Source organism: Hyperoodon ampullatus (assembly GCF_949752795.1).
Source record: "Hyperoodon ampullatus genome assembly, chromosome: 19".
NCBI classification, from domain to species: Eukaryota; Metazoa; Chordata; class Mammalia; order Artiodactyla; family Ziphiidae; genus Hyperoodon; species Hyperoodon ampullatus.
In genome coordinates, this window is record NC_136932.1 from 26815794 (window position 1) to 26842500 (window position 26707).

Below are 26707 nucleotides of genomic sequence, written 5' to 3' on the forward strand. Positions count from 1 at the left end.
ATGAAGTGGAGCCATCTGGGGGAGGGGGAGATGACAATGGCGTTAGTCCTGTCCTGCGGAGGTCACCCCAGGTTATGCAGTGGAGATGGTGGAATCTGTTGGCGAACAAACATGATGCTCAAAACCGGAAGGAGATAGAGCCAGGACTAAGACACAGTCCCAGGGGACCTGGTGAATGTAAAGGCTGCAGCCCAGGTGCACAGACTCTTCCAGAAGGGAGACCAGAGAGGAGAGCAGAGAGTAAGGAGCCTGGAGAAGGGCCACCATTAGGGCAGGAGGGAGCCCCCTCCCCCACCCCTCCCCCACCCCGCCCCCTACACACACCTACACGGACGCACCTCTTCCTGGCTGGCCCCGCCCCACGGAGCCTGCAGTGAGAGTCAACAGGCCAGAGTGGGCTCCGGAAGGAAGGAAGCCAGCATTCGCCCAGGGAAGGCCTGTGGCCTCCCACAGGGCATTTCATTAGCAGGACAGGGGTAGAACCCAGAGTCTGAGAGCAGGCAGCAAACTCTGAGCTAGATCAGGGTGAAAGGGAGGAGAGGGCAGGCAGTGATGAAGACAGGACCAAGGGAAGCTTTTTTTTTGTGGGCCTCTCATTGCTGTGGCCTCTCCTGTTGTGGAGCACACGCTCCGGATGTGCAGGCTCAGCAGCCATGGCCCATGGGCCCAGCTGCTCCGTGGCATGTGGGAGCTTCCCGGACCGTGGCACGAACCCGCGTCCCCTGCATTGGCAGGCAGACTCTCAACCACTGCACCACCAGGGAAGCCCTAAGGGAACCTTTTTTAAGATGGGGTGACCTGCGTGTGCTTGAAGGAAGGAAGGGGCTAGCCTGGGGAGAGGGTGAATTGCAGATGCTGGGGAGATGGGATGCTGGGAGAGCAAGGACGGACCCTTCTGGTGGGAGCAGGAGGCAAAGGGTCTCAGAGGAGGCAGGAAGGGTGAGCTCTGCCCCAGCCCAGGGCAGCAGTCACTCTGCAGTGCCTCTTGCTTGCAGAGGGAAGAAGAAGGTGGCAGGGCGGGGGTGGGTGAGGAGTAGCGGGGGCGGGGGCTGTGCCGGGATGCATTAAGAGGACTGTGGGGATCTCTGGTTCTGGCTCCAGCTAGAGGGCAGCGCAATGGGAGTAAGGAGGGAGGAGAGATCTGGAGGGACGTGGGAGTGCACTCAGGAGCCGGGGACACGAAAAGGAGGAACGGGAACAAGGGGAGACCAGCCTTGGCCCTTGAAACTCTGCAATGGCCCAGCCCCACCGGCATGTCTGCCTCCAGCTGGCAGGACTCAGGGGGATTCCCAGCTGCGTGGAGGAAGGCCAGTGTCCCAGGTGCTGAAAACCCTGGTCAGTCATCACCTGGTTGCTTGGTCAATGTTTCCTTTCGTCTGTGGACCTGAGTCTGCGTGGACACAAAGATGGGTGAGACCTGTTCTTAGAGAGACTTCCCAACCCACTGAGCTGGGTGGCGGCGTGGTCTTGCCAGGACAACTCTCCAATTTCATTCCCACGATCAGGCAGAGGGGTTTTCTGAGGGCTTGCAAGCCACAACAAGAGATGACTGGGAACTGGTGGCCGGCGGTGCCATCGTCCCCTGAGTGGGGAATGCAGCATGAAAGAGAAGGGAAGGGGGGGAGTTCGGCTGGGGGTACAGAGAGTTTGAGGCACATGTGGCACAGTTGAGGGGTGCCTGAGAGGCTTCTGGGTAATGAGGGATGGCTCTAGGAGACTCAGCTTGGAAAAGGAACCACACTGTGTGAGCAGAGCCCAGTCAGCCCCTCCTGGCCCCTCCAATCCCCAAGCAACAATTCGATTTCTACCACCATAGGTCAGCTTTTCCTATTCTACAATTTCATATAAATGGCATCATACACTTTTACTTTGTGTTTGGCTTCTTTCACTGAACATATTATTTTTGAAATTTAACTACGTTGTCACATGCATCAGTAGTTTGTTCCTTTTCACGGCTGAGTAGTATTCCATCAGATGACTATAGCAATTTGTTTATCCATTCTCCACTAGATGAATACCTGGGCTGCTTCCAGTTTGGGGCTATTGTAAATGAAGCTGCTATGAACATTCTTGTACGAGGTTTTTTGTGGGTTTTTTTTTTTGTTTTGTTTGCTGTAGCACACGGCAAGCGGGATTTTAGTTCCCCGACCAGTGATTGAACTTCGGCCCCCTGCAGTGGAAGGGCGGAGTCTTAACCATTGGACCGCCAGAGAAGTCTCAGGGTTTTTTTGTAGTAGGGCTTTTGAAAAAAATCCTTTTCATTTGAAAGGGGCTTGGGAAGAGAAGACATAAACATGTGTGGCCCAGCTGCCATGCTTCACTGGACTATGCTGAGTTGATTCTTAAAAGGGTCAGCAGGGGGTATCCAGCAAGACGCAGAGAGGACAGGAGTTACAGGCAGAAGGAGAGGAGGTGGGAAAGGGCATGCAGGTGGACACCCAGCTGGCTGGCTCAGTGCAGGGGAGGGTTAGTGAGACTCTTCTCAAGTACACTTCTGGCCATGTCACTCATCTGTGGAGAACCCTACAATGACTTCCCTCGCCTACAGAAGACTCTAAACACCATCAAGATCCGCCCCTGCTCGCCACTCATCTTCCCACCTACCCCTCCCTCCGTGATCAGTCACACTGATGTATCGCCCAGAATCACTGTTTCCTCCCTCTGTCTCCTACCCCTGCCCTCTTCCCTGCGCAAACACCCTCCCACTTCACCTGCGTAACTTTTCAGGACCTAGTTTCAGGGTCCTATCATGAGTCCCCAGCTGTGGTCCCCCAGCTGGAAGGACCCTAACATCCTGCTAGAACTCACACCAACCCTTTTCGCACTTCTGCTTGAGAAGGCAGTTGGTTACACATATTGGGGTCCCCAGACTGGTACCCAAACTGAGGACAGCACCAGCGGGGCCACATCCTCAAGGAAGGGTGGGGCTGGCTGGAGCAGTGTCCTCAGCCAATGGCTCTGCCTCCAGCTGGCCAGAGTTCTGGAAAGCCCACCCACCACGGTCTGCTCTTGACCCTGAACCCTTTTATTTGGTGGATCTAGAACTCAGTTTGGGGCATGACCTCCATCGCAACCCCTTTTCCTTCTTCACCCCAGCAGTTTGTTGCATGACTCAAGGTCAGAGGACAAGTTCTGGGGGTTCTGTCCTCCTCCTGCCCGGTGCTCATGCCCTTCCCCTGCTGCCAGCACAGAATGCCCAACTCGGGGCTCCTGGCGGCTGTCTGGAATTCAGGTTTGTTGGAGAATGTCTTGGGCTGAGCCCTGAGCTCCAGGAGCCCACCACATCAGCTGGCTGGGCCTCTGGCAGACCCCAGGATCTTCAAGCCCAGACTCCGGGGGATGAAGGGGCAACGTTGGTCTGTTTGCTGCCTCTGCGGGAGTGAGGGGGCAGCTGGAATGGTCCTCAGTCATAGAGGCCTAGACCTTAATCTGCAGGAAGGATTAGGAGCCTTCTGGTATCACCTGCAGAAGAGGAAACTAAGGCACAGAGAGGGGACCCAGCTCTGAGGATGTTAGCACAGGTGAGGTTGGCTTCTCCTGGGCACTACTGGCGGGGGACCCATCTGGACATCTGCCACCTCTCCACCCACTGCCATCCTCCAGCGCCCTTTATTTCACCATGTTGGCAGCATGGGCCTCTCCTGCTGGACTGGGAGCTCCAGGAAGTCAGAGGCAGTGCCTGGTTCTCCATGGCACCTGCCAGGAGTTGGGAGTGGCACACGGTGTGTGCTCAACAGAGCATGGCGGAATGGATGGAAGGGGTGGGAGTGCACGCCCCAATTCTCACAGTGACTTAGATCCAGAAGCAGCACTCTGAGCTGGGCAGACAGTTGAGAGCCAGAGGTAAGGCAGCTCAGCCTGTCTTCCCTGCCCTCAGGGACCCCACGCCTTGCCTCCCAGATCACCCCTCTTCCTTGTCCTTATTAAAAAGTCCTTGCTGAAGATGTGATTGTGTGTGGTGCCCTGCCGGTGGTGTACATTGAGAACCGCATGTGCCCGTCACTGGTCTCTGTGCTCATTCACTCATTAAACAAATCTCAGACACATGGGAAGACACTTCCACTGGGTGTGGAGGGCATGCACACAACAGAAGACCAAACGCATAGAGCAAGTGGGTCCCAAGAGTGCACCAAGGGAATTCCCTGGTGGTCCAGTGGTTAGGTCTCTGCACTTCCACTGCCAGGGGTCCAGGTTTGATCCCTGGTCTGGGAACTAAGATCCCCCAAGCCATGCACAGCCAAAAAAAAAAAAAAAAGATTGCACAGGGGAGGTCCCCCTTCCCAGGCAGTGTCATCTCACTCAATCCCCTGCCTCAGGGCAGCTTTCAAGTCAGGGAAGGAGGCCTCCTGGTTTCCCATGGCAAAGGAAGGAACCATCTGTCCTCAGTACCTTTGGGGGAAGAACTGGCACTCAGCCTGCTCCTGGCAGGACTTTCCTGTGGCCCCTCCCTCCCAGCCAGCAGATCTAGAGTCCGCCCATCCTGGGCTCCACTACCTGAGCAACGCCATTTTCTCTCTCTGCCAGCTCCCTGTGTCCACTCTAGTTATCATACAGGTCATGACCATAGCCTGCTCACTTAGGTCCCAGCCCCAGGTCACCCTGCTGAGGCACCTCACCAAATACAGTCTAACTCTAGCCGATGCTTGGTCCCAGAGGCCACTCAGCCAGTCTCCTCTCTGGACACCCTGCCTACTTCCCAGCTGCCATAAGGCTGGGCCCTCTTCCTGGGGTCCCTCTTCCCATCCTTCACAATCCAATCCACACAGTTGTGCCCTCCAAAGTCTCCCTGATATACCCAGGGGTCTGGGAACACTGTTTCCCCCAGGCCAGGCCTGGAGACCTTTGTCCCTCCTGTGGCCTGAATTCCACAGGCCAGCAGTGCACCCCAAATTCCCAGATATTTCCTAGAGAACTATCTTACCCGCAAACTTCGCCAGTAAGAAAGACAGATACTGTATGATCTCACTTAGATGTGGAATTTAGAAAAACTACCAAACTCAAAGAAAAAGAGATCATATTTGTGGTTACATCAAGCAGGGTTGGGGGCAGGGGGAATCGGAGGAAGGTGATTAAAAGGGTACAAACTTCCAGTTATCAGATAAGTGAGAGCTAGGGATGGGGACTTCCCTGGTGGTCCAGTGGCTAAGACTCCACACTCCCAATGCAGGGGGCCCGGGTTTGATCCCTGGTCAGGGAACTAGATGCCATGTGCTACAACTAAGAGTTCACATGCTGCAACTCAGGATCCCACAACTAAGACCCAGCACAGCCAAATAAGTTTAAAAAAAATTAGGGATGTAATGTACAACATGATGACTCTAGTTAACACTGCTATGTGATAGATAGGAAAGTTGTCAACAGAGTAGATCCTGAGTTCTCATTGCAAGGAGAATTTTTTTTTCTTTTCTTTTCATGCTATTTGAGATGATGGATGACAACTAAACCCACTGTGGTAATCATTTCACAATACAGTTGACCCTTGAGCAGCAGGGGTTAGAGGAACTGACCCTAGGGCAGTGGAAAATTCACACAGAACTTTAGAGTTGGCCTTCCCTATCCATAGTACTATTGTGTACTACCGTAGTATGTACTCATTGAAAAAAATCCAGGTATAAGTGGACCCCCAGAGTTCAAACCCATGTTGTTCAAGGATCAACTGTATGTGTAAATCAAACCATCTTGCTGTACACCCCCCACCTCCTACCCGCCCAGGTCTGGGGTTCAGGTTCTAGGTTAGCGGGACCTGCGCGCCCCCCAGCGGCACAGCCACATCCTCAAAACCCACTCTCTGTGTTCTGGAAAGTGGAAAGCGGCCTCCAGAAAAAGGCACCTTGAGACTGAAGATAAGCAGGCTGGGGAAGAGGCAGATGTTGCTGCTAGCTAAGGTAGAAGGAAGAGTAAAGTGTCAATTTTTTTTAATTGTTGTTTTGCTTTCTTTTAATTTTTAAAATTTTATTTGATATTAGAGTATACTTGATTTACAATGTTGTGTTAGTTTCAGGTGTACAGCAAAGTGACTCCTTTATACATATACATATATCCATTCTTTTTCAAATTCTTTTCCCATGTAGCTTATTACAGAATATTGAGTAGAGTTCCCTGTGCTCTACAGGAGGTCCTTGTTGATTATCTACTTTATGTACAGTAGTGTGTATTTGTTAATCCCAAACTCCTAATTGATCCCTCCCCGCCCCACATTTCCCCTTTGGTAACCATAAGTTTGTCTGTGAGTCTGTTTCTGTTTTGTAAATAAGTTCAGAAAAGTCTCAAAATTCTTCACCCATTTTTCCATAGAGTTAGCACAGGGTTGTGCTGGGAAGTGTGCAGTTTGAAATGGAGGGAAACGTGTGTGTTTTGGGACAGGGGCAGAGGTGGGGGAATCGAGCCAGGAGTAAAGGGACAAGGAGGGAGCAGTAGCCACGAGGAATCATCTGGCCTTGGTGGACTGGGCCTCCCCAGCTGGCCTTCGGCCAGGCCTTAACCCTGGGATCAGAAGCAAATCCCTGCCGTCCTCTAAGCCCCACTGACGAGAGTTTAAAAAGCGAATGGGAAATGTTCCCTCAAGTGTCGGTCCCCCTCCAAATCCAGACAGTGGAGAGCCTCTTGCCTGGCGACCAGGGTCCCTGAGCAAAGGCTCACCAGGCCCAGGGACAGCAGCAGGGCTGTGACACGCAGACTCCAGCAGCAGGGAAGTAGCTGGGTGCCTCCTTGACCCACTCTCTCTCTTTGGGACCCGAAAGGCTGAGTCCTTCAGGGTCTCCCCAGGTGGGACGGTGGCTGTGGGCCTGAAGTGTTCCAGCTAGTCCCAGGAGGGTCATTCTGATGTATCTGTGTGAGCCAGCCTGCCACATGATGAAGGATAAAAATGGAGCATCTGCTTCCTGGCTCTGGCATCTTTCAGACACTTCTGTGCACCTTGGTTCCCCCTCCCATTAAAACAAAAATACTCACCTCCCCCCGCAGTGCACACAGGTGGTTGTGAGGACTCGGAGGTGACCATTTTAAAGGCTCAGCATGGTGCCAGCACATGGTAGCGCTCATACCTCAGGCTTACTTCCTGGTCTGTAAAATGTGGTCAGTGTCACTCATGTGTTCCCCTCAGCCAGTGCCTTGTGGCCTCCGCTCTTTAAACAATCCATCAGCATTTGGGTCTCACTACCTCTTTTTTCCTTTAATTGAAGTATAGTTGACTTACAATGTGTTCGTTTCAGGTGTACAGCCAAGTGATTCAGATATATATATTTTTTCTTTTTCAGATTCTTTTCCCTTATGGGTTATTACAAGATATTGAGTAGAGTTCTCTGTGCTATACAGTACGTCCTTGTTGGTTCTCTATTTTATGTAGAGTATTGTGTATATGTTCATCCCAAACTGCTAATTTATCCCTCCCCCTTTCCTCTTTGGCAAGTTTGTTTTCTATGTCTGTGAGTCTGTTTCTGCTTTGTAAGTAAGTTCATTTGTATCATATTTTAGATTCCACATATACCTGATATCATGTGGCATTGGTCTTTCTCTGTCTGACTCCACTTAGTATGATAATCTCTAGGTCCATCCATGTTGCTGCAGTGGCATTATTTCATTCTTTTTATGGCTGAGTAATATTCTATTGTATATAGAATAGATGTATAGCACATCTTCTTTATCCATTTATCTGTCGATGGACATTTAGGTTACTTCCATGTCTTGGCTATTGTAAATAGAGCCGCAGTGAACATTGGGGTTCATCCTTGATCTTTAAGAATGACCTCAGTGGATGGGACCAGGGCCAGGCCACTCAGGATGCTGTCAGTGACTCAGGACTGTTTTGGGGGCAGACAGCAGGAGTTGGTGAGGTTCCAAAGGTGCTAGATAAATCAACAATTTGGATCTCAGAACACATTTCTAGGGGACTTCCCTGGCAGTTCAGTGGTAGGGCTCTAGCTTCCACTGCAGGGGGCACAGGTTCAATCCCTGGTCAGAAAACTAAGATCCCATAAGTTGCACAGCACAGCCAAAAAAAAATTTCTATGCAGAAATCAATTTAGTTCCTAATATACTCCAGCTATAGCTGGAAAGGCCAGCCAAGGAAGGGCTGGGGTGGACACTGGTTAACATCCCTTGAGCACCTGCTATGTGCCGGGCCCTTTGTATTTGCTGTGTCACCTAATTCCTGTGAAATGTTATTCAGAGGGTCCCTCCCTTGGCTGAAGTCACATGGCTCATGGGTGGCAGGGCTGGGAGCAGATGAGCCCATCTGACCTCACACCTGGTTCTCACTCTCCCTCTCTCTGCCGTTATCGCCCTGGCTGTGATTGTCACAGGGGTCAACAACCACGTGGAACACACTCCTATGGGAACACGTGTCCGAAGCCAGACCCCCACCTGCTCCACTCACCTCTCCTGGCACCTCCCCTGGGTAAGGGGACAAGTGAGGGTGGGAGGCTGGGGCGGGGGTCCCCAGAGGGGCAGGAATGGTCAGTGCTTCTCTCCAGCCACATCTCTGTGGGGTGTTTCTGCCCCTCCTGAGTGTGTTGCTGTAATTCTCAGGGCAGATAGTCTCACGGTGGCCTCAAAATAGTACACCTGCCCTCCTTCCCCTGCTTCCCCGTTCTGGAACACATACCCACCAGTTTCTCTCACCCTTTTGGTCCTCCTTCCAGGCCCCTGCTCCTCCCTTGCCCTCCTGGATTTAGCTGTCACACACTTATTTGTTCCTCACAGATTTGCTGGGCATCCTCTCTGTGTCAGGCCAAGGCTGGGTGCTGGAGACAGCCCTTTAGAAAGCTGGCCCAAGGTCTTCCTGTCACCTAGCTTTCCTCTCGCTTTTGTCACTCAACCGTGAAGAACAATTGCTTCATGCCTGCCTCTGATCTGCCTTCAGCAAGGCTCCCTTGTCCTGGCCACTCCTCGCTCCAGCTCTTGCCTGTGAGATCCGTCTTCTAGGCATGGCCACTTAACAGGCTCCGCTGGAAGGACTGGGGTCCAGCCTTCCAGCCCTCCCTTTCCAAGCTCACTTTGCCTCCGTCCCTCAAGCAGGCATGGATCCCCAAGTGATGTCCCAGCCTTTTTGAGGACCTTCATTCAAACCAGTTTACTCTGGGGACATTCAATTTGCAGTTGTGAAAATAATGTTAAAGCTCACCTGAAAAACATAAACAAAATTAGAATATCTAGGAAGTTTTTATTAATTAAAAAAAAGGCGAAGAAGGAAGGGTATGCCCAACAAATATTAAATTAAATATAATTAAGTCATAAAGCTACATTACCTTAGCTGGTTTGGTACTGGTGCTGAAATAGGTAAAAGCAGTTCATTTGAATAGAATATACCCCAAATATCTATGGGGAGTTATTTATGATATAGGTGGCGTTTCAAACCAGTGGTTGAATAATTATTGAAAAAATGATATTGGGACAATTGGGTGTCCATCCAGGAAAATATGCAGATGGCTCAATGTTGTAAACATTAAAAAAAAAAGCAAATGAAGAAAAAGGAAGAAATTAGTAGAAAAAAACAAGAGTGTTTAAAAAAAAAAAGAAAGGGCTTCCTTGGTGGCGCAGTGGTTAAGGATCCGCCTGCCAATGCAGGAGACATGGGTTCGAGCCCTGGTTCGGGAGGATCCCACGTGCTGCAGAGCAACTAAGCCCATGCACCACAACTACTGAGCCTGCGCCCTAGAGCCCATGAGCCACAAGTACTGAGCCTGTGTGCCACAACTACTGAAGCCCGCGTGCCTAGAGCCTGTGCTCTGCAACAAGAGAAGCCACCACCATGAGAAGCCCGTGCATCGCAATGAAGAATAGCCCCCACTCTCTGCAACTAGAGAAAAGCCCACATGCAGCAATGAAAACTCAACGCAGCCAAAAATAAATAAATAAAATAAATACATTTATTAAAAAAGAAAAAAGCTTAGACCAGGGCAAGCCTTTACAAGCAAGGCACAAAACCAAAAAGCTATAAAATAAAAAGTCTGATCAATATGAATAAATTAAAAAATTAAAACTTTAGTAGAAAAAAATTAGCAAAAACCAAAATCTAAGACACATAATATCATAAAAGGAAAAATATTTTCACGTAAATGTTAAAGGCCAATTTCTTTAATATATAAAGAATTCTGAAAAATTAATATGGCCATTAAACAAGAAAGATACTCAACTTTTAAAAAAAATATTTATTTATTTATTTATTTTTGGCTGTGTTGTGTCTGCCTTGCAGAGTGTGCGTTTCTCTCCAGTTGCGGTATGAGAGCGTCTCTGTAGTTGTGGCGCACGGGCTCCAGAGCACAAGGGCTCTGGAGTTTGCAGCACGCAGGCTCTCTTGTTGAGGCACGTGAGCTCAGTAGTTGTGGCGCATGGGCTTAGTTGCCCCACGGCATGTGGGATCTTAGTTCCCTGAACAGGGACGAACCCGTGTCTCCTGCATTGTAAGGTGAATTCTTTACCATTGGATCACCAGGGAAGTCCCTCAACTTACATTTTTTAAAAAGGATTTTATTTATTTATTTATTTTTGGCTGCATTGGGTCTTCACTGCTGTACGCAGGCTTTCTCTAGATGCAGCGAGAAGAGGCTGCTCTTTGTTTTGGTGCACGGGCTTCTCCTTGCAGTGGCTTCTCTTGTTGCAGACCACAGGCTCTAGGCGCACAGGCTTCAGTAGTTGTGGCACTTGAGCTCTAGAGCTCAGGCTCAGTAACTGTGGTGCACGGGCTTAGTTGCTCCGAGGCATGTGGGATCTTCCCGGACCAGGGCTTGAACCCACGTCCCCTGCATTGCCAGGCGGATTCTTAACCACTGTGCCACCAGGGAAGTCCCTCAACTTACTTTTAATTGAAGAGAAAAATTGAACATGAGATGCCATTGAAAGATTTTTTATTAATAGACTTTATTTTTTAGTGAAGTTTTATGTTTACAGAAAAAAATTGTGCAGAAAGTACAGAGTTCCCATATGCTCCTTCTTTTCTTATTGCATTAGATAGGATTTCTAGTATGATGCTGAATAAGAGTGGTGAGAAGAGGACATCCTTGCCTTTCTCCCAGTCTTACAGTGAAAGCATCTAGTTTCTCACTATTAAATATGATATTAACTGTAGGTTTGTTGTAGATGTTTTTATCGAATTGTGGATGTTATTCAGTATTCCTAGTTTGCTGAGAATTTTTATTGCAAGTGGATATTGGATTTTGTCAAATGCTCTTTTGTTTTTTTGCATTTGTTGATATGATCATATGATTTTTCTTCTTTAGCTTGTTCATGTGATGGATTACCTTAATTGAGTTTCAAATATTGAACCAGTCTTGCATACCTGAAATTAATCCCGCTTAGTCATGCTGTATAATTTTTTTTTTTTTTGCGGTACGCGGGCCTCTCACTGTTGTGGTCTCTCCCGTTGCGGAGCACAGGCTCCGGATGCGCAGGCCCAGCGGCCATGGCTCACGGGCCCAGCCGCTGCGTGGCATATGGGATCCTCCCAGACCGGGGCACGAACCCGTATCCCCTGCATCGGCAGGCGGACTCTCAACCACTGCGCCACCAGGGAGGCCCCATGCTGTATAATTTATTTTTATACATTGTTGGATTCTATATGCTAACATTTTGAGTATTTTTGCATCTGTATTCATGAGCGATACTAGTCTATAATTTTTCTTTCTTGTAATGTCTTTCACTTTTAGTTAAAGGCATTAGTACTAGGGTAATTCTGACTTCACAGAATAAGTTTAGAAGTATTCCCTCTGCTTCTATTTTCTGAAAGAGATTGTAGAGAGTCAGTATCATTTCTTCTTTAAATGTTTGGTAGAATTCACCAGTAAAACCATCTGGGCCTGGTGTTTTCTATTTTGGAAGCTTATTAATGACTGATTCAATTTCTTTAATAGATATACACCTATTTATTTCTCCTTGTGTGAGTTTTGGGAGATTGTGCCTTTCAAGAAATTGGTCCAATTTCACCTAAGTTATCAAATTTAGGGACATAGAATTGTTCACTGTATTCCTTTATTGTCCTTTTACAGCCCATGGGATCAGTAATGATGACCCATATTTTATTTCTGATATTAGTAGTTTGTGTCTTCTTTGTGTCTTGTTTAGCCTGACTAGAGGTTATCAATTTTATTCATTTTTTCAAAGAACCAACTTTTTTTTCTTTTTTTTGGCCGCTCCATGCAGCAGTGAAAGCACAGAGTCCTAACCACTGGACCAGGGAATTACCTAAAAGAACCAACTTTTGATTTTCTTGACTTTCTCTACTAATTTCCTGTCTTCGATTTCTTTTCTTCTGCCTATTTCAGATTTAATTTGCTTTTATTATGCTTGTTTCCTAAGGTGGAAGCTTAGATTACTGATTTTAGATCTTTCTTTTCGAATGTATCTATTCAGTGTTATAAATCTCCCTCTAAGTACTATTTTCACTGCATCCCACACATTTTTGTTTTATTTTCCTTTCCATTTAGTTCAAAAATTAAACATGAGGGACTTCCCTGCTGGTTCAGTCGTTAAGACTCCACACTCCCAATGCAGGGGGCCCAGGATCGATCCCTGGTCAGGGAACTAGAGTCCGCATGCTGCAACTAAGAGCCTACATTGCCACAACTAAAGATCCCACATGCCACAATGAAGATCCCGCTCATGGCACTGTGCTGCAACTAAGACCCAGAGCAGCCAAATAAATAAATATTTTAAAAACTTAAACATGGTATGCCATTTTTCATCTATCTGATTGGCCAAAATATTAAAGCTTGCTAATATTTAGTGTGGGTTAAGGTGGTATAAGGGAGTATAAGGCACATTTGTACATTGCTATTGGTAATATAGACTAGTTCAACCATTTTGGATGGCAATTTGTACATATCTGTACAAATTTAAAAGGGGTATACATTTTGATTTAGCAATTCCACTCTCAGAAGGCTGAGAGCAGAGTGTATGTACGTACAGGGGGCAGAGTTTGCAATAGAAAATACCAGGGAAAAATCTAAATGTCCAATAATAGAGACTGCTTCAATATATAATATCTATTCAGTGAAATACTATGCAAAGGCTATGCAAAGAATACCCTGTTATTGAAAGATGGTCAAGGTATACTGTTAAGTGAACATGCAGGCTACAAGAATAGTATGTTTAATGAGATAGCATTTGTGGGTTTTTTTTCTTAAGGATAACTTATTCTGTTTATAATATGCTTGGATTTGTATGGATACATCTGGAAAGTCATAACTGCAGTTATATCTTGAACAGAGGTGCTTGGGGCCAAGGAGGAGGTGGGCACTTTCTGTTCTTCACTTTATACCTTCTTTACAGTTTGAATTTTTAACCTTGAATAAGTATTACATTTAATTTGAAGAGCAGTTTTAAACCCAAATTGCAGATTTGAGCCCACAGGTGGCTTGAAGGACGCTAAGCATTTCCTTTGCTGTCTCTGCCTTATATGAGAGCATGAGAAAGGCTGCCCATCCCTGGGCTTTGGGCACCCTGGTCCTTTCTCTCATTTTATATATAAGAGGATTTCAAGAGAAAAAAAAGAAAGAAAGAAAACCCTCCCGACCACTGTGTCGGATGGCACTGTTGATGGCTGGCTGGCAGTTTCTAAATGAAGAAAAGAGACTCATTTTAATCACTACAGAAAAAAAGAAGATTTGTTTTCTTCCTTTTTGTTTTCTTTTTTGGCTATGTGGGATCTTAGTTCCCTGACCATGGACTGAACCTGAGCCCTTGGCAGTGAAAGGACAGGGTCCTAACCACTGGACTGCCAGGGAATTCCCTAGATTTGTTTTCTTAGATGTGTTTTTATAGAAAGGTAATTTAAACTCATCATCTTTAGAAACTAGAGAAAAAGAATCATCCATCTCCTCTACTTACCATTTTAGTATTTTGTGGTGTTTTCCTGACTTTTTTTTTGCAATGCAGCTATCATATTTTAAATGGCTGTCATCCCAGGGAACATATACTCTTGTGATCTGCTTTTGTGGCTATTATGTCATACCGTATTCATTATCAATATTGCTGCAGGGCCAGGAAACATTAATTTGGAGCAATTATATAGCTAATTCCTCAGAAAGAGCACAAAGTCCAGAATTCGGAAGTTACCAAACTAAAGAACAGGTTGTTGGGACTTCCCTGGTGGTGCAGTAGTTAAGAACCTGCCTGCCAGTGCAGGGGACATGGGTTTGATCCCTGGTCCAGGAAGATCCCACATGCCGCAGAGCAACTAAACCCATGAGCCACAAATATTGAGCCTGCACTCTACAGCCCGCAAGCCAAAACTACTGAGCCCGTGTGACACAACTACTGAAGTCCGCACACCTAGAGCCCATACTCCACAACAAGAGAAGCCACCGCAATAAGAAGCCCACGCACTGCAGCAAAGAGTAGCCCCTGCTCGCTGCAACTAGAGAAAGCCCACACGCAGCAATGAAGACCCAATGCAGCCAAAAATAAATAAAATAAATAAATTTATTTTAAAAAAAAGAACAGCCTATTGGGGAACAAGCTCTTCCTCCCCCCTCCCTGTGGAAAGAGCATCTCTGTGAGTGGACAGCTGAGGGCTCCCTGGTGACCTGCACCTTTGTGTTCTGAACAAGTTTGCGAATGAAAGCCAAGCTTCTGAGGCTGCAGCTGAAACACCACTTGCTCCTTTTGCTTGCGCTGAGCATAGTTGGGGAATTACAGCTTTTACTGAGTCAATGTCCACTTGTCAACATCAGCCTGACATTGGGTTGGGAATCATTGGAACTCATCTTTTCATTCTGTCTACCCTTTACTAGATATGGTTGCCATAAATATAATAACTTGCTTTTCACTGTGGATTTTCTTGAAAATCAGATTGGCAGCTTTGCATAACAGCAATCAGAACTCCTAAGCTACCCAGCATGGGGAGACCGAGAACAGCCTTAGCTGTACCGTGTCCTGGCCAGCTGTGCTGACTCAGTGCAGCTGACCTCTCTGAGCCCGACCTTCCTCGTCTGCAGAAGGGAGACAATAGCTGTGCCTGACTTGTGAGTTTATTGTGAGGATTAGACGAGATAACACAAGGTGGGGCTTGTAACAGAGATGGGCAAACAGAAGGCTCTCAACTGAGTTGGCTACCAAATTAACCTTAGAGAAGGAAATTGGAGAAAATACAAAAACCCACACACATGTGTAGTTTATTTACAAAATTGCAGTGATAATATACAAAGCTCAAAGTATTTGTTCACAACCATAGAGGATTTTTATTTTAATTAATTTATTTAGTTTTGGCTGTGTTGGGTCTTCCTTGGTGCGTACGTGCTTTCTCTAGTTGCGACGAGCGGGGGCTACTCTTCGTTGTAGTGCATGGGTTTCTCATTGTGGTGGCTTTTCTTCTTGCGGAGCATGGGCTCTAGGCACGCAGGCTTCCATAGTTGTGGCTCGCAGGCCCTAGAGCGCAGGCTCAGTAGTTGTAGCGCACGGGCTTCGTTGCTCTGCGACATGTGGGAACTTCCTGGATCAGGGCTTGAACCCTTTTCCCCTGCATTGGCAGGTGGATGCTTTTTTTGTTTTGTTTTGTTATGTTTTGTTTTTTTGTGGTACTTGGGCCTCTCAGTGTTGTGGCCTCTCCCGTTTTGGAGCACATGCTCCAGACACGCAGGTTAATCGGCCATGGTTCACGGGCCCAGCCGCTCCACGGCATGTGGGATCTTCCCGGACCGGGGCACGAACCCGTGTCCCCTGCATCGGCAGGAGGACTCTCAAGACACTGCGCCACCAGGGAAGCCTGGAAGGTGGATTCTTAACCACTGTGCCACCAGGGAAGCCCCATAGAGGATTTCTTCCTGAGACCTATAGAGCATGATGTTATCAATAGTTTCTGAAGCATTTCTTTGTCTTGTTTTGTTTTTTTGGCTGTGCCGCATGGTGTGTGGGATCTTAGATCCCCCACCAGGGATTGAACTCGGGCCGTGGCATTGAAAGTGTCGAGTCCTAACCACTGGATGCCAGTGCCACCCTCTAGCCCACTTACTCTTTACTGTGGCCCCTAGCAGTTTAAACTTCTCCCTTCACTTAGTTCTCAGGACTGCCCAAGGACCACCTCAGCTAAATCATCCTAGGTATCCTTACACAGGACTCTGCCTTTTTATCTCCCTCATCTGCAACAGGGCTGCGTCTCCTGGATATTTCCTTCATCAGCACTTTCACGGCCGCCCACCAGATCTGAAATTGTCCTCTTGCCCCAGAATAGCTGCCTAATCCTCCTCCAGGCTTTCTGTCCCACTTCTTTCTCCTCTTTGTGGAACTGGGTCCTGGGAGGGCCTTGGGAACCCTATGGCTTGGTGCCCACCAGCGTATGCCTCATTGTCTATCTACCTGTACCTGGATGTCAGGTCCACAGACGAAGTGAACAAAGCTGTGTGGCCACTTACTTCCCAAGGGCTGGGGGCAGAGACAGGGTGAGCAGAGAAGGGATGGAGGAGGGAGTAACTAGGTTTTGCAGGAGCTGGCTCTGGTGGTGAATCCAGAACATCCATCCCTGCAGGAACCTTGATTCAGGTCCCCCTTCCTGCCCCAGAGCTGTACTTAGAGGAGAGTCTGGGCAGAGGAACTGAGACATTCTGGCACCCTGCAGCAGGGGCCCTAGCAGCTCTCCAAGCCTTTCTGATTTCCTCAGAGGCCCTGTGAGCAATGCTCCCCGTGTGTCTGAATACCTGCAGGCAGGCCTCAACCTCTCCTTAATTGACACCACCACCTGGGCCCCAAGCCCTCAGACAGGTCTGGGCTCTTTCAGCCTTCCCCTTGCACTGTTTCCAGATGTAGGAAAACTCCCCGCTGAAGCCACTTCTCTACTCGTCCAGGTCCTCAGCCCCCACACCCGCTCCCTCCCCCCAGCAGGGTCCTCACCCCCAGCAAATAAAACCACACAGTTCTCTACAAAACAGACTCCTTCCAGTGGAGCTTGGGGCTTGCTCTCCGGTCCCATCCAAATCCCTGGGATGGACGCACCGAGAACTCCCGCCACAGGAATTTGGCTGAGCCCCTCCACAAGGCAGGATTGTAGTTATGGGTGCTGCTGGGACCATGGGTGACCACTCTGTCCCCATACGAGGGCTTGCACACAGGGCCCGTTCCATGAGCTTTAGGGCCGAAGGGGGACAAGATTATACAGGCTCCTTCTTCATTAAATGGGCACACATTAGGCGCCTGCTGTGTGATAAGCTCTGTGCTATGCTTTGTGGGGAGCGCGACATCGATGCCTGGATCCAGACTCGATCTAGAGAAACGAATTCGTCATTGATCTTTGTGAGAAGAGTCAGCCTTCCCACGAAGACGACAAGTGAGTTGTAACTGTTGTGACAAAACAGCGCTCAAGAGAACCTTCTCTGTTGAGGGTGGAAACCCGCATCAAGGACAAACCCGAACACTGTTCTCTGCCACACCCAAGATGGCCACCTGCCCGGTGCCCCTGTTCTGAGTTGCACGCAGGCTCACTCAGCCTGCCACTCCTAACATGGCACATCAGCGCGGCACCTCGGAGCGGGGCCGCGGGTGGAAGTGGGTGTGACAGGAATGGGAGCCCAAAGGACACTCGGAGGCGAGGTACTGGGCAGTGAGAGCCGCTGGGAGGGTCGAAGTCATGATCCCCCCACAGGAGGCGTCCGCCTGGCGGCGGCAGATCGAGGACAAGCTGAAGCAGGTGGGGCTGGAGCTGGGGAGACGGGGGAGGAGGTGAGGGAGGGGGGCGAGATGCGGGCCGGGCCTCTACTCAGGGAGGCGGCGGGAGTGGGAGGGGGCCCTCCCTGCGAGGAGACCTAGTCTCCTAGGGGCGAGGCCATGGATCTAGGACGCGGTGGTCTCCTTTAGCCTTCGGCTTCAGGTGATGTCCTTGCGTGCGCTCCCCCCAGGAGGAGGAGACGCTGTCCTTCATCCGAGACAGACTGGAGAAGAGTGACCAGCTTTCCAAGAACATGGTGAGTAACCCCTTAGCTGGGAGAGCTTCCAGACGCTGGAGGAGAACCCTGCGACCCGGTAGTTCCGGCACCTAAGGCCTGGGGGTGCGGGTCTGGGTAGTGGTGGTGGTAACCTGTGGGTTTCTCTAGCAACAGTGTGACACGTCTCTTAACACTCCCTTCCCCTTGTCCGCCCCTTCGCTGAGGATGCTGCAGCCCCCACTGGCCTGGACTTTCTGCTTTCTGCCTAAGTTCTCCATTCTTCCTTCTCTCCTTCTGCAGACATTTAGTGAGACTGACTTAGGTGGGCTGGGTACTGGCCATGCGTCATCGTCAATTCAAGTGACGGTTGGACGGCTGGGTTACCACTTCTGAGATTACTGAGGGCAGAAAAAGACTCAGCCTTCACCCCAGAGGGCTTGAGGTGTAAAATGAGCTCTGAAGTCAGAGAGATCTGGGGTCTAGTCAGCGCCCCTCCACCTATTTGTGTGTGGCCCCTGACAGGTAACTCTGAGCCTCAGTTACCTCCTCTGCTAAAACAGACGATGCCAACCTCCAGTGTAACTGTGAAGGTCATTGAAGCCAATGCATGCAGATGCATTTTGCATAGTACCTGGTATACAATAGGTCCTCAGTAAGTATGAGTTTCCTTCCTTGTTCCTAGAGAAGACTGGAAAAGCACAAACTGAGCAGATACAAACTTGAGTATGTATTTAATAACACAGTCATCAGGTGCTAGGCCTTACTTAATGAGATTCACTCTTAGAGAGAAAGGGTTTTGAAGGTACCAGCAATGCATTTGAGGCTCCTCTGTATGAAACTACTTCCTGTTCAGTCCAGGAAAGCATCAGAGAGAATCGAGATTGAGATTTGGTTTCAAAGGGTGGAAGGGAAGCCATCCTGAGGTGATTATGTGAGGAGGAGTTAATTTAATGCTTGACTTGCCTTCAAATCCAACTTCAGCCAATTTATTTGGGCCACCTCCTATGTGCCAGGCACAGGGTAGGTTCTGGGGATACAGTGGTGAACAGATATACCCTGTCCCTTCCCTCATGGAGCTTATTGTCTAGAAAACCAGAGAAGAGGCAGCAATTGCCAAAGACCTGGTGGGTGGCAGAAGCAGTGCTGGGACAACCCCGAGGCCTGAGAGCACGGAGCTTCCCCCCACAGGTGTCTATCCTGTCATCCATTGAGAGTCGCCTTATGAAGCTGGAGAACTCCATCATCCCTGTGCACAAACAGACGGAGAACCTGCAGCGGCTGCAGGAGAATGTTGAGAAGACCCTCTCCTGTCTGGACCACGTTATCAGCTACTACCATGTGGCCAGTGACATGGAGAAGATCATCAGGGAGGGGTGAGCTAGGGCCAGAAGGTCACATTCCTAATGCCTCTTGCACCAGTGGCTGTGGGCCTTGGAAGGGAGGAGTAGATATATTTGAGCCTCGAGTCCCCTGTGTTAATTCTCTTCTCCCCTTTCCAAATACCATTCTCTTGGTCCTTCCTCTTCAACTTCCATGTGCCCAGGCTAATAGGACTTTTCTCCTTTCCAGCCCCCCAGGTAGGCTGGAAGAGTACCTGGGCAGCATGGCCAAGATTCAGAAGGCTGTGGAGTATTTCCAGGACAACGTCCCAGACAGCCCAGAGCTCAACAAAGTGGTAAGGGGCCAGCAGAGTGATGTGAGAGGTTTGGGGACACGAGTCACGGCCCTGGTCTCATGAGAGACACTGAACCAGCTTAAAAGAGAATATAGTAGAATAAACAGAAGTATATAATACCATACACATACTGTAGGCATTAAGATCTCTGTCTCAGAAATTACAGGTATACATTTTTATTGAATCTTAATAATTTAACTAAATTATAAGTTAAATATGAAGTATAAGTTTAACATTTGATTTTTATAAATGCATGGGTATTTTTTTATTGTAGCAAAAAATACATAATATAAAATTTGCCTTTTTAACCATCTTTAAAGGAACAGTTCAGTGACATTAAGTATGTTCACACCGTCGTATAACCATCTCCAGAATTCTTTTCATCATCTCAGACTGAAACCCTGTACCCATTAAACACTAACTCCACTTTCTCCTCCCCACCCATCCCTGGCCATCATCACTCTACTTTCTGACTCAATGAATTTGACTAGTCAGGGGACCTGCATTCATGTTTTCATATGCAATTTTTTTGTGTCATATCTTTGTGTTTAAGTTTTGGGGTCTTTAGATCACCAGAGGGAGATGGAGAAGGGCTGGGAAGTGAGATTTACTCAATGCATTGAGGAAAGGAGAGAATGCAGACAGGAGAAAAGGTGGGAAAAGAGGCCCAGCCATCCCAGCCACTGAGGAACATTAGAGGGCAGGGCAGCTTGGACCCCCAGTCACCTGGCACACCTTCCTGGTGGCACCACAGTTCTTGCCCTGAGGCGTGTGTCTTACCCAGAAGAGGGGGTGGGCTGGGGAACAAAGATGGGAAACTGGCTTTTCTCCCACCCAGAAAGCTGTTGCTTAGAACAGTGCCTCCCAGCTTTTCTCCCATCGTGGCTCCATCGGAAATGAGAATGCTTGTGTGGCACACTGGGGTAAAGTAACAAGCCAGTGGTCTCTGGCTGCACACAGCACCACCTGGCTACCCGGAGGACTGACAAGATCAATACCTCGGCACACCAGTAATGCAGTGGGCACACACCAGTAAAACCATAATACTGCAGCCCTTGGGTGGGCAGCCTGGACTCAGAGATTGGGATGCCAGGGGCTGGAGAACTTGATTCTCGAGGGTCTCTACCAAGTTTGGATCACAGAGTGAAGAGCTCTGTGCTAGAACTTGGGTGTGGGAGTGGATTAGAGAAGGAGAATACAAAAAATATGCTATAGGTTTACCCTAGGGGACGTACTTTTCATTTAAGCAGAAATGCTCCAACTCCTCTCTCTATTTTTAAAACATCTTTACTGAGATATAATTCACATACCATAAAATTTACCCATTTAAAGTATAAAACGCAGTAGTTTTAGTATAATCACAGAGTTGTGCAACAACACTGGAATAAATTTTACAACATTTTCATCGCCTAAAAAAAGAAATCCATTGGCAGTCACTCTTCTTCCCTTCCCTCCCCCATTCACTCAGCCTCTGGTAATCACTCAGCTATTTTCTGTCTCTGTAAATTTACCTATTCTGGACTTCTCCTGAAAATGGAATCACACAATATGTGACCTTTTGTGTCTGGCTTCCTTCACTTAGCATAATGTTTTCAAGGTTCATCTATGTGGTAGCGTGTGGCAGTGTTTCATTGCATTGTATGGTTGAATAATATTGCATTGTATGGATCTGCCACGTTTTGTTTATCTGTCCATCACTTGGTGGACACTCCACTTTTTGGCTGTTATGAACAGTGTTGCGATGAACCCTTGTGTGTGAACATATATTTTCAATTCTCTTATCTGTCTGGATACCTGTCGCTTGTCAGATACATGATTTGCAAGTATTTCCTCTCATTCTGTGAATTGCCTTTTCACTTTTTTAATGGTGTCATTTACAGCACAAAAGTTTTTAATTTGATGTAGTCTAATTTATCTATTTTTTTTTTCTTTTGCAAACCCTTTTCTAACAAGAACACAAATTATGGTACAATGAGAAAATAATCAGCTGATATCTGTGAAGCACCTACTTCTTGTAAAACTCTGGTTTCACCTATGAACATCCATTTTGAGAGAACACAAGGGAAATAAATAATCAAGGAAATCTTCCCGGCATTTATTCTCTCGGAAAAAAGGAAGTGAAGGCAGAGGAAGGCCGAGGCCCAGAATCAGGAAGCCAAAGGAAGGGGATGGGGAGGCGAGGGCCTGCTGAATGCTGGAACAGCCGTGGACCCTCTTTCTTCTCTCCCTCCTCCCTTCTTTCCTTCTTCCCTGTAGAAGCTGCTGTTTGAGTGGGGGAAGGAGTCGCTGGAGTCCGAGTTCTGCAGCCTGATGACACGGCATAGCAAGGTCTTGTACCCTGTGCTCATCCTGGATCTGATCAGCGGTGAGGACGACCTGGAGGTACAGGAGGAGGTGCCCCTAGAGCATCTGCCTGAGAGCATGCTGCAGGACGTGATCCGCATCTCCCGCTGGCTGGTGGAATATGGACGCAACCAAGGTGAGGTGTCCTGGGGAGGCGGGGGCCCAGGTGGCAGGGCCAGAGGGAGTGGACTTTGCCCTCTGTTTCTTTAATCCCCCTGCATTTCTTTTAAAACAAAGGAGTTTATTAGGAAACAATATGAGCAATAAGTCTTATCAAATTATGAATCTAGCTAAATTCAAGCTTTTTAAAATATACCTTACTTTCCTGTTTCTTTCCTTTTTTTGATTAATTATAAAAACTTCAAATGGCACAGAAAGGCTTAGGTGAAAAGCAAAATTCCATCTCCCCACTTCCCTGATGCTTACAGTATCATAACCCAAAGATGAGTACTGTTAAGGTTATTTATACCCTTACAAAAAATTCTTTATGCCACTGTGAGAGAGAGAGAGAGAGAGAATAAATATGTGTGTATCTGCTCCTCGTTCCCAAGTGGAAGGAAGCATACTAAACACTCCCCTAAGATTGTTTTTTTTGGATTTTGCTTTCAAATTAGTATTATGTCTTGAGTGTGTTCCACATCAGTACATGTATATTTGCTTCATTCTTTTTGGCAGCTGCATAATATTCCATGGTATGTTGGTGCATCATTTCTTTAAATCCAGTCCCAGAATTTTTTTAAAAATCCCAAGTTAAGCAAAAAATTAAAAAACACCCCAACAGTAATGAATATTCAATTTTAAGCTTTTTAGCCCCCCACAGTCTTCTTCTCTTTGTTAGTTTGTACACATACCAAGTTGTCAGTGTGCGTTATCACTATCCCTGCCTTCCCTCAAGGACTCTGTGGTGCCAGGTCTCAGGGCCGACTGTACTGACCACACGGCATGTCTGAGGCTCACGAGCTGCACTGTGGGAGCTGAGGGCTCAGCAGGAGCTTTTCAGGGGCTCCCTTGGGATAAGCCAGAGGCCAGTAGATGCCTCCAGACCCCTCAGTCCCCTTCAGTCAGAGCCTCAGTACTTTGTTCCATTTTTCACATTGGCGACACATTCGTTGGGAACTGCTAAAATGTACCATGGCATATTCGTATCTCTTTCCTTGCTCGTTTGCATTTTTGGATTTTCCAGCTTTCCAGTATCGACAAATAGTGCTGCAGTGAGCACAATTGGATGGCTTGCTTTTCTTATTTAGGAAGTTCTCTGAGATATTTTCTCAGAGGTGCAGTTATCAGGCAGAACTGTCTGAACAGATCTGTAACCTTCTTGCTGTCTTGAGTTCATCTCCGGGTAGCTGGGGCCAGTCAACTGACCCATCGAAAATCCCACAGCTATTTGTTCTTCATTAGCTTTATTTATCTTAGCTATTTGACAGGGTTTTCACAATCCTCTAATTTTTTTAAAATTTGCATTTCATTCATGGCTAAAGAAATGGTGTGTTTTATAATTCAGTGACACTTGTTGTCTCTTTACCGCATATACGTTGCTCACATCCTTTGACCCCTTACCAAGTTGAAGCTGGATGTTAACTTTACATTTTTTTTAATCTAAAAAAACCTTACTGTGGACTTCTTTGGCAGTCCAGTGGTTAAGACTCCGCACTTCCAGCGCAGGGGACATGGGTTCAATCCCTGGTCAGGGAAGATGCCATGTGGCATGGCAAAAAAAACAAAACAAAACAAAAACCTTACAGGGAATTCCCTGGCGGTTCAGTAGTTAGGACTTGGCACTTTCACTGCCAGGGGCCCGGGTTCAATCCCTGGCTAGAGACCTAAGATCCCACAGGCCACACGGCACGGCCAAAAATAAATAAATAAAATAAAAAATAACAACTAACTGTTGGTTCTGTTGGGGGATACTTTCCCTTTTAAGCTTTTGATTTGGGACGGACAAGGCCATGTGGGAGGCCGCTAGGAAGGGGATAGCAAGGAGCAGTGGCGGGCACCACTGCTGCCCTGAGGATCTGCGTCTGGAAGTGAGAGGGAGGCCCTGGGACCAGGCAGAGTCAGGGACCCCAGCTGTCGCCCATCTCTCCTCAGACTTCATGAACGTCTACTACCAGATCCGCTCCAGCCAGCTGGACCACTCCATCAAAGGCCTGAAGGAGCATTTCTGGAAGAGCAGTTCTTCGTCCGGGGTCCCCTACTCCCCTGCTGTCCCCAACAAGAGGAAGGGCACACCTACCAAGAAGCCAGTCAAGCGGCCAGGTGAGTCCCCACCCTGGCCCACCTCAGAACCAGACAGAAGCTCTGTGGGACCCGGGTTACCTTTGGTCACCCTGGGGGTAGCAGCCGCTACAACTTGACCTCACAGCGACCCCCAACTATAGGTATGCAGGACAGAAAGCAGGTGTCTGCCCACCTAACAAGGCCCCATCCAGTGAGCTTCTCTCTACCCAGCCGAGTCTGGGGGCTACATAAGTGTCCTTGGAGTGGAGGGTCACAGGCACGGAGAGGTGAGCTGACAGGGGTGCCGGGGCAGAGCCCCTTGCTGTACCCCCTTCTCCCTGCATCAGGAGGCCAGGCACGTTGCTGCCGCCAAAACCGTGGAAAGGACAGGGGCAGGCACTGCAGCCGTCACCTTGCAGAAAGCCAGGGTGGCTTGAAGAAGTGGATAGGGGAGAGTTTCCACTTTCACAGTCACCCAGAAAGGAAAATAACCCCACGCATTCTCCAAAGAACTTAATCCGGCTTTTGGGCCCCACTCGAAAGTTAGTGCCTTGCGGCGGGAGAGTCAAGGGAGGGGTGTTGAGGTGGGAGACACCTGGGCTGTGGGTGTTGGTATCCTGGGCAAACAGCTCACTGTCTGTCCTTCTTCCCGTCATCATGTCCCCTGTAGTCTACGCTCCAGGTAAACAGTGTTCCTGGGTGTCAGCTTCCGCTTGGCAAGCCTGGCTGTGTCTGGCTGCTGAGAGATGTGGCCCTCGAGAGGCTGGGTGATTCCAGGGTGAGAGGCTGCTGCAGGCCCCAGGGAGAGAGAGCCATTGAGGCTGGGGGCTGCTCCCACCCTAGCCTTCCCTGTCCAGCTGCTGCTGTGGGCACACACCCCACGTGCCCCAGCGGGACACGCCCCTCATGACGGCCTTTTCCTTACCTGCCCCTCAGAGAATGAAGGACCTGTTGACACTCACCGTGAGCACCTGCTCCTCCTCAGGCCTTTGTTCAGGCTTCGGAGATACGGCTGAGCCGAGGGTGCCTGCAGGGGCGCAGGGGAGTAGATCGTAAGGGAATCTGGGTGGCCCCAGCAGGAAGAGCCCTGCCTTCCCCCTCCGCAGTGTGGATATCCTGGCCGACCCCCTGGGGAACCTGCCACAAACGGTGACCCTACTAAGCCAGGCTGCGCAGCCGCAGCTGGCTGCACCTGGGCCTGTCCGTCTCTGTGCCTTGGTTCTGGGAGGCTGCGAGGCTGCCTGGGCCTTGGCCTGTCTGTGCTCTCTTCCCCTCTGTCTCTTCTCTGATGGGCCCAGTGGAGGCCCCAGGACCCAGTCTGCATCCAAGAGTGCTGCTGGCCGTGCAGGGAGCAGGGATCTGATCTCGGGGCCCCCAGTGGGACTAATCTAGCTTGGATTAGAGCCCCAAGAGGAAAACTCAGGCTCTGAGCATCCCTCTGGTTTCTGTGGGCTTTCAAGAGTTGTCAGGAGCTGGGGGGCTCAGGACTGACGTCAGGAACTAAGGAATCAGGCCCCTGGGACATCAGTTCCCAGCCCTTGAGGAGAGGAGCAGGGAGGCCTCGGTGGGTAATGAAGCACCGACCTCAGCGTCGTTCGTGGTAATTGTGCTCCTGATGGGTTTGGCGGCTGCCCGATCAGTGTCCCCAGCCCACGTCCACACGAGCATACTGGCGAGGCTCCTGGAGGCCCGGCGGGCCCACCTGCTCCTGGTCCGTTGTGGGGCAGGGCACTGACTCGCTCATTAGCGGGGCTGCTCACTGAAGGGGCAGAAGCCAGCGAGACAGATGCTGAGCCCAAGCCCCAAACTTGGTTATTAGTAACTACTTGCGGTTGGTGCAAACAGAAAGAAACGAGCCGCTCCAGACGCTGTCCCTTCTCCACTAGCCTTCTGGGGAGCTGCCAGGACCCAAGAAGCCTCACTGTGTTCAGAGGTGCAAGTGGGCACCTGGCAGTCCCCAGGGAAGTGGGATGGAGTTACACTCATGGGTGCCTCCTGTGCCCCAGTAATTTTATTAACAGGGCAGCTGTACACATCTGTTTTAAATGCTGTTTTATTTCCCCACATTTTCTGTCCTGTGACGTCTCGTTCCCACAGAGGTAGCTGACCCTGGAGGCTGTGGGTGCTGCAGTTTTGTTTTCATTGTTCTCACTTGTGATACTAACTGTTGGTTCCCCCCCCGCCATGCCAAGAGCACGTGCCCTTTCCTGCTGCCCTCCCTCCTTCTCTCTGTGTGATGGCTCCTATTAACTTCTTTTTGGCTTTTGAGTTTTCCCCAATTGCTTTGGTGGTTTGGGTCCCTCCCCTGGTATATGGGGCCAGTCTGCCTCTGGCTCTCCAAGCCTTCCTTCTTGGGCGCTGCTGTCCCAGGAAGCTCAGTCCCATTTCACCAACTCCTGGGTGCTGCTTTCCTTTGGCTAATGTTTAGCCACGTCCCAGCACTGAGCATGCCTGGAGAACTCTGCCTGCCCTTTGGGGAGGAGCCATGGGCCTGCCCACTTCAAGGTGCCCCCAGGCTCTGCCACTTGGTCTCGCCTTCTAGGTGTGAGAGCTCCATCGCTAGCTCCTCCATCCCAGGCCCTTGTCTATTTCTGAGTTAAGTGCCACTCAGTACTGTTTTTTA

At 49.0% G+C, this 26707-nt stretch overlaps 2 protein-coding genes across 2 annotated transcripts in view; one reads left to right on the top strand and one right to left on the bottom strand.

Moving 5' to 3' along the window:
• Nucleotides 1–26707, bottom strand: part of LOC307067901 (RAD52 motif-containing protein 1-like) — a gene marked incomplete at both ends in the record, with an annotated part of 661371 nt that overhangs the window by 54393 nt on the left and 580271 nt on the right. The gene's annotated exons all lie outside the window — the stretch shown is intronic.
• On the top strand, nt 17552–19584 carry LOC307068476 (exocyst complex component 7-like; the record flags this gene model as incomplete). Its single annotated transcript, XM_079726351.1, has 4 exons — nt 17552–17611; nt 17820–17885; nt 19035–19219; nt 19416–19584. The coding sequence occupies 4 exons, from the start codon at nt 17552–17554 to the stop codon at nt 19582–19584; spliced, it is 480 nt and encodes a 159-aa protein (XP_079582477.1).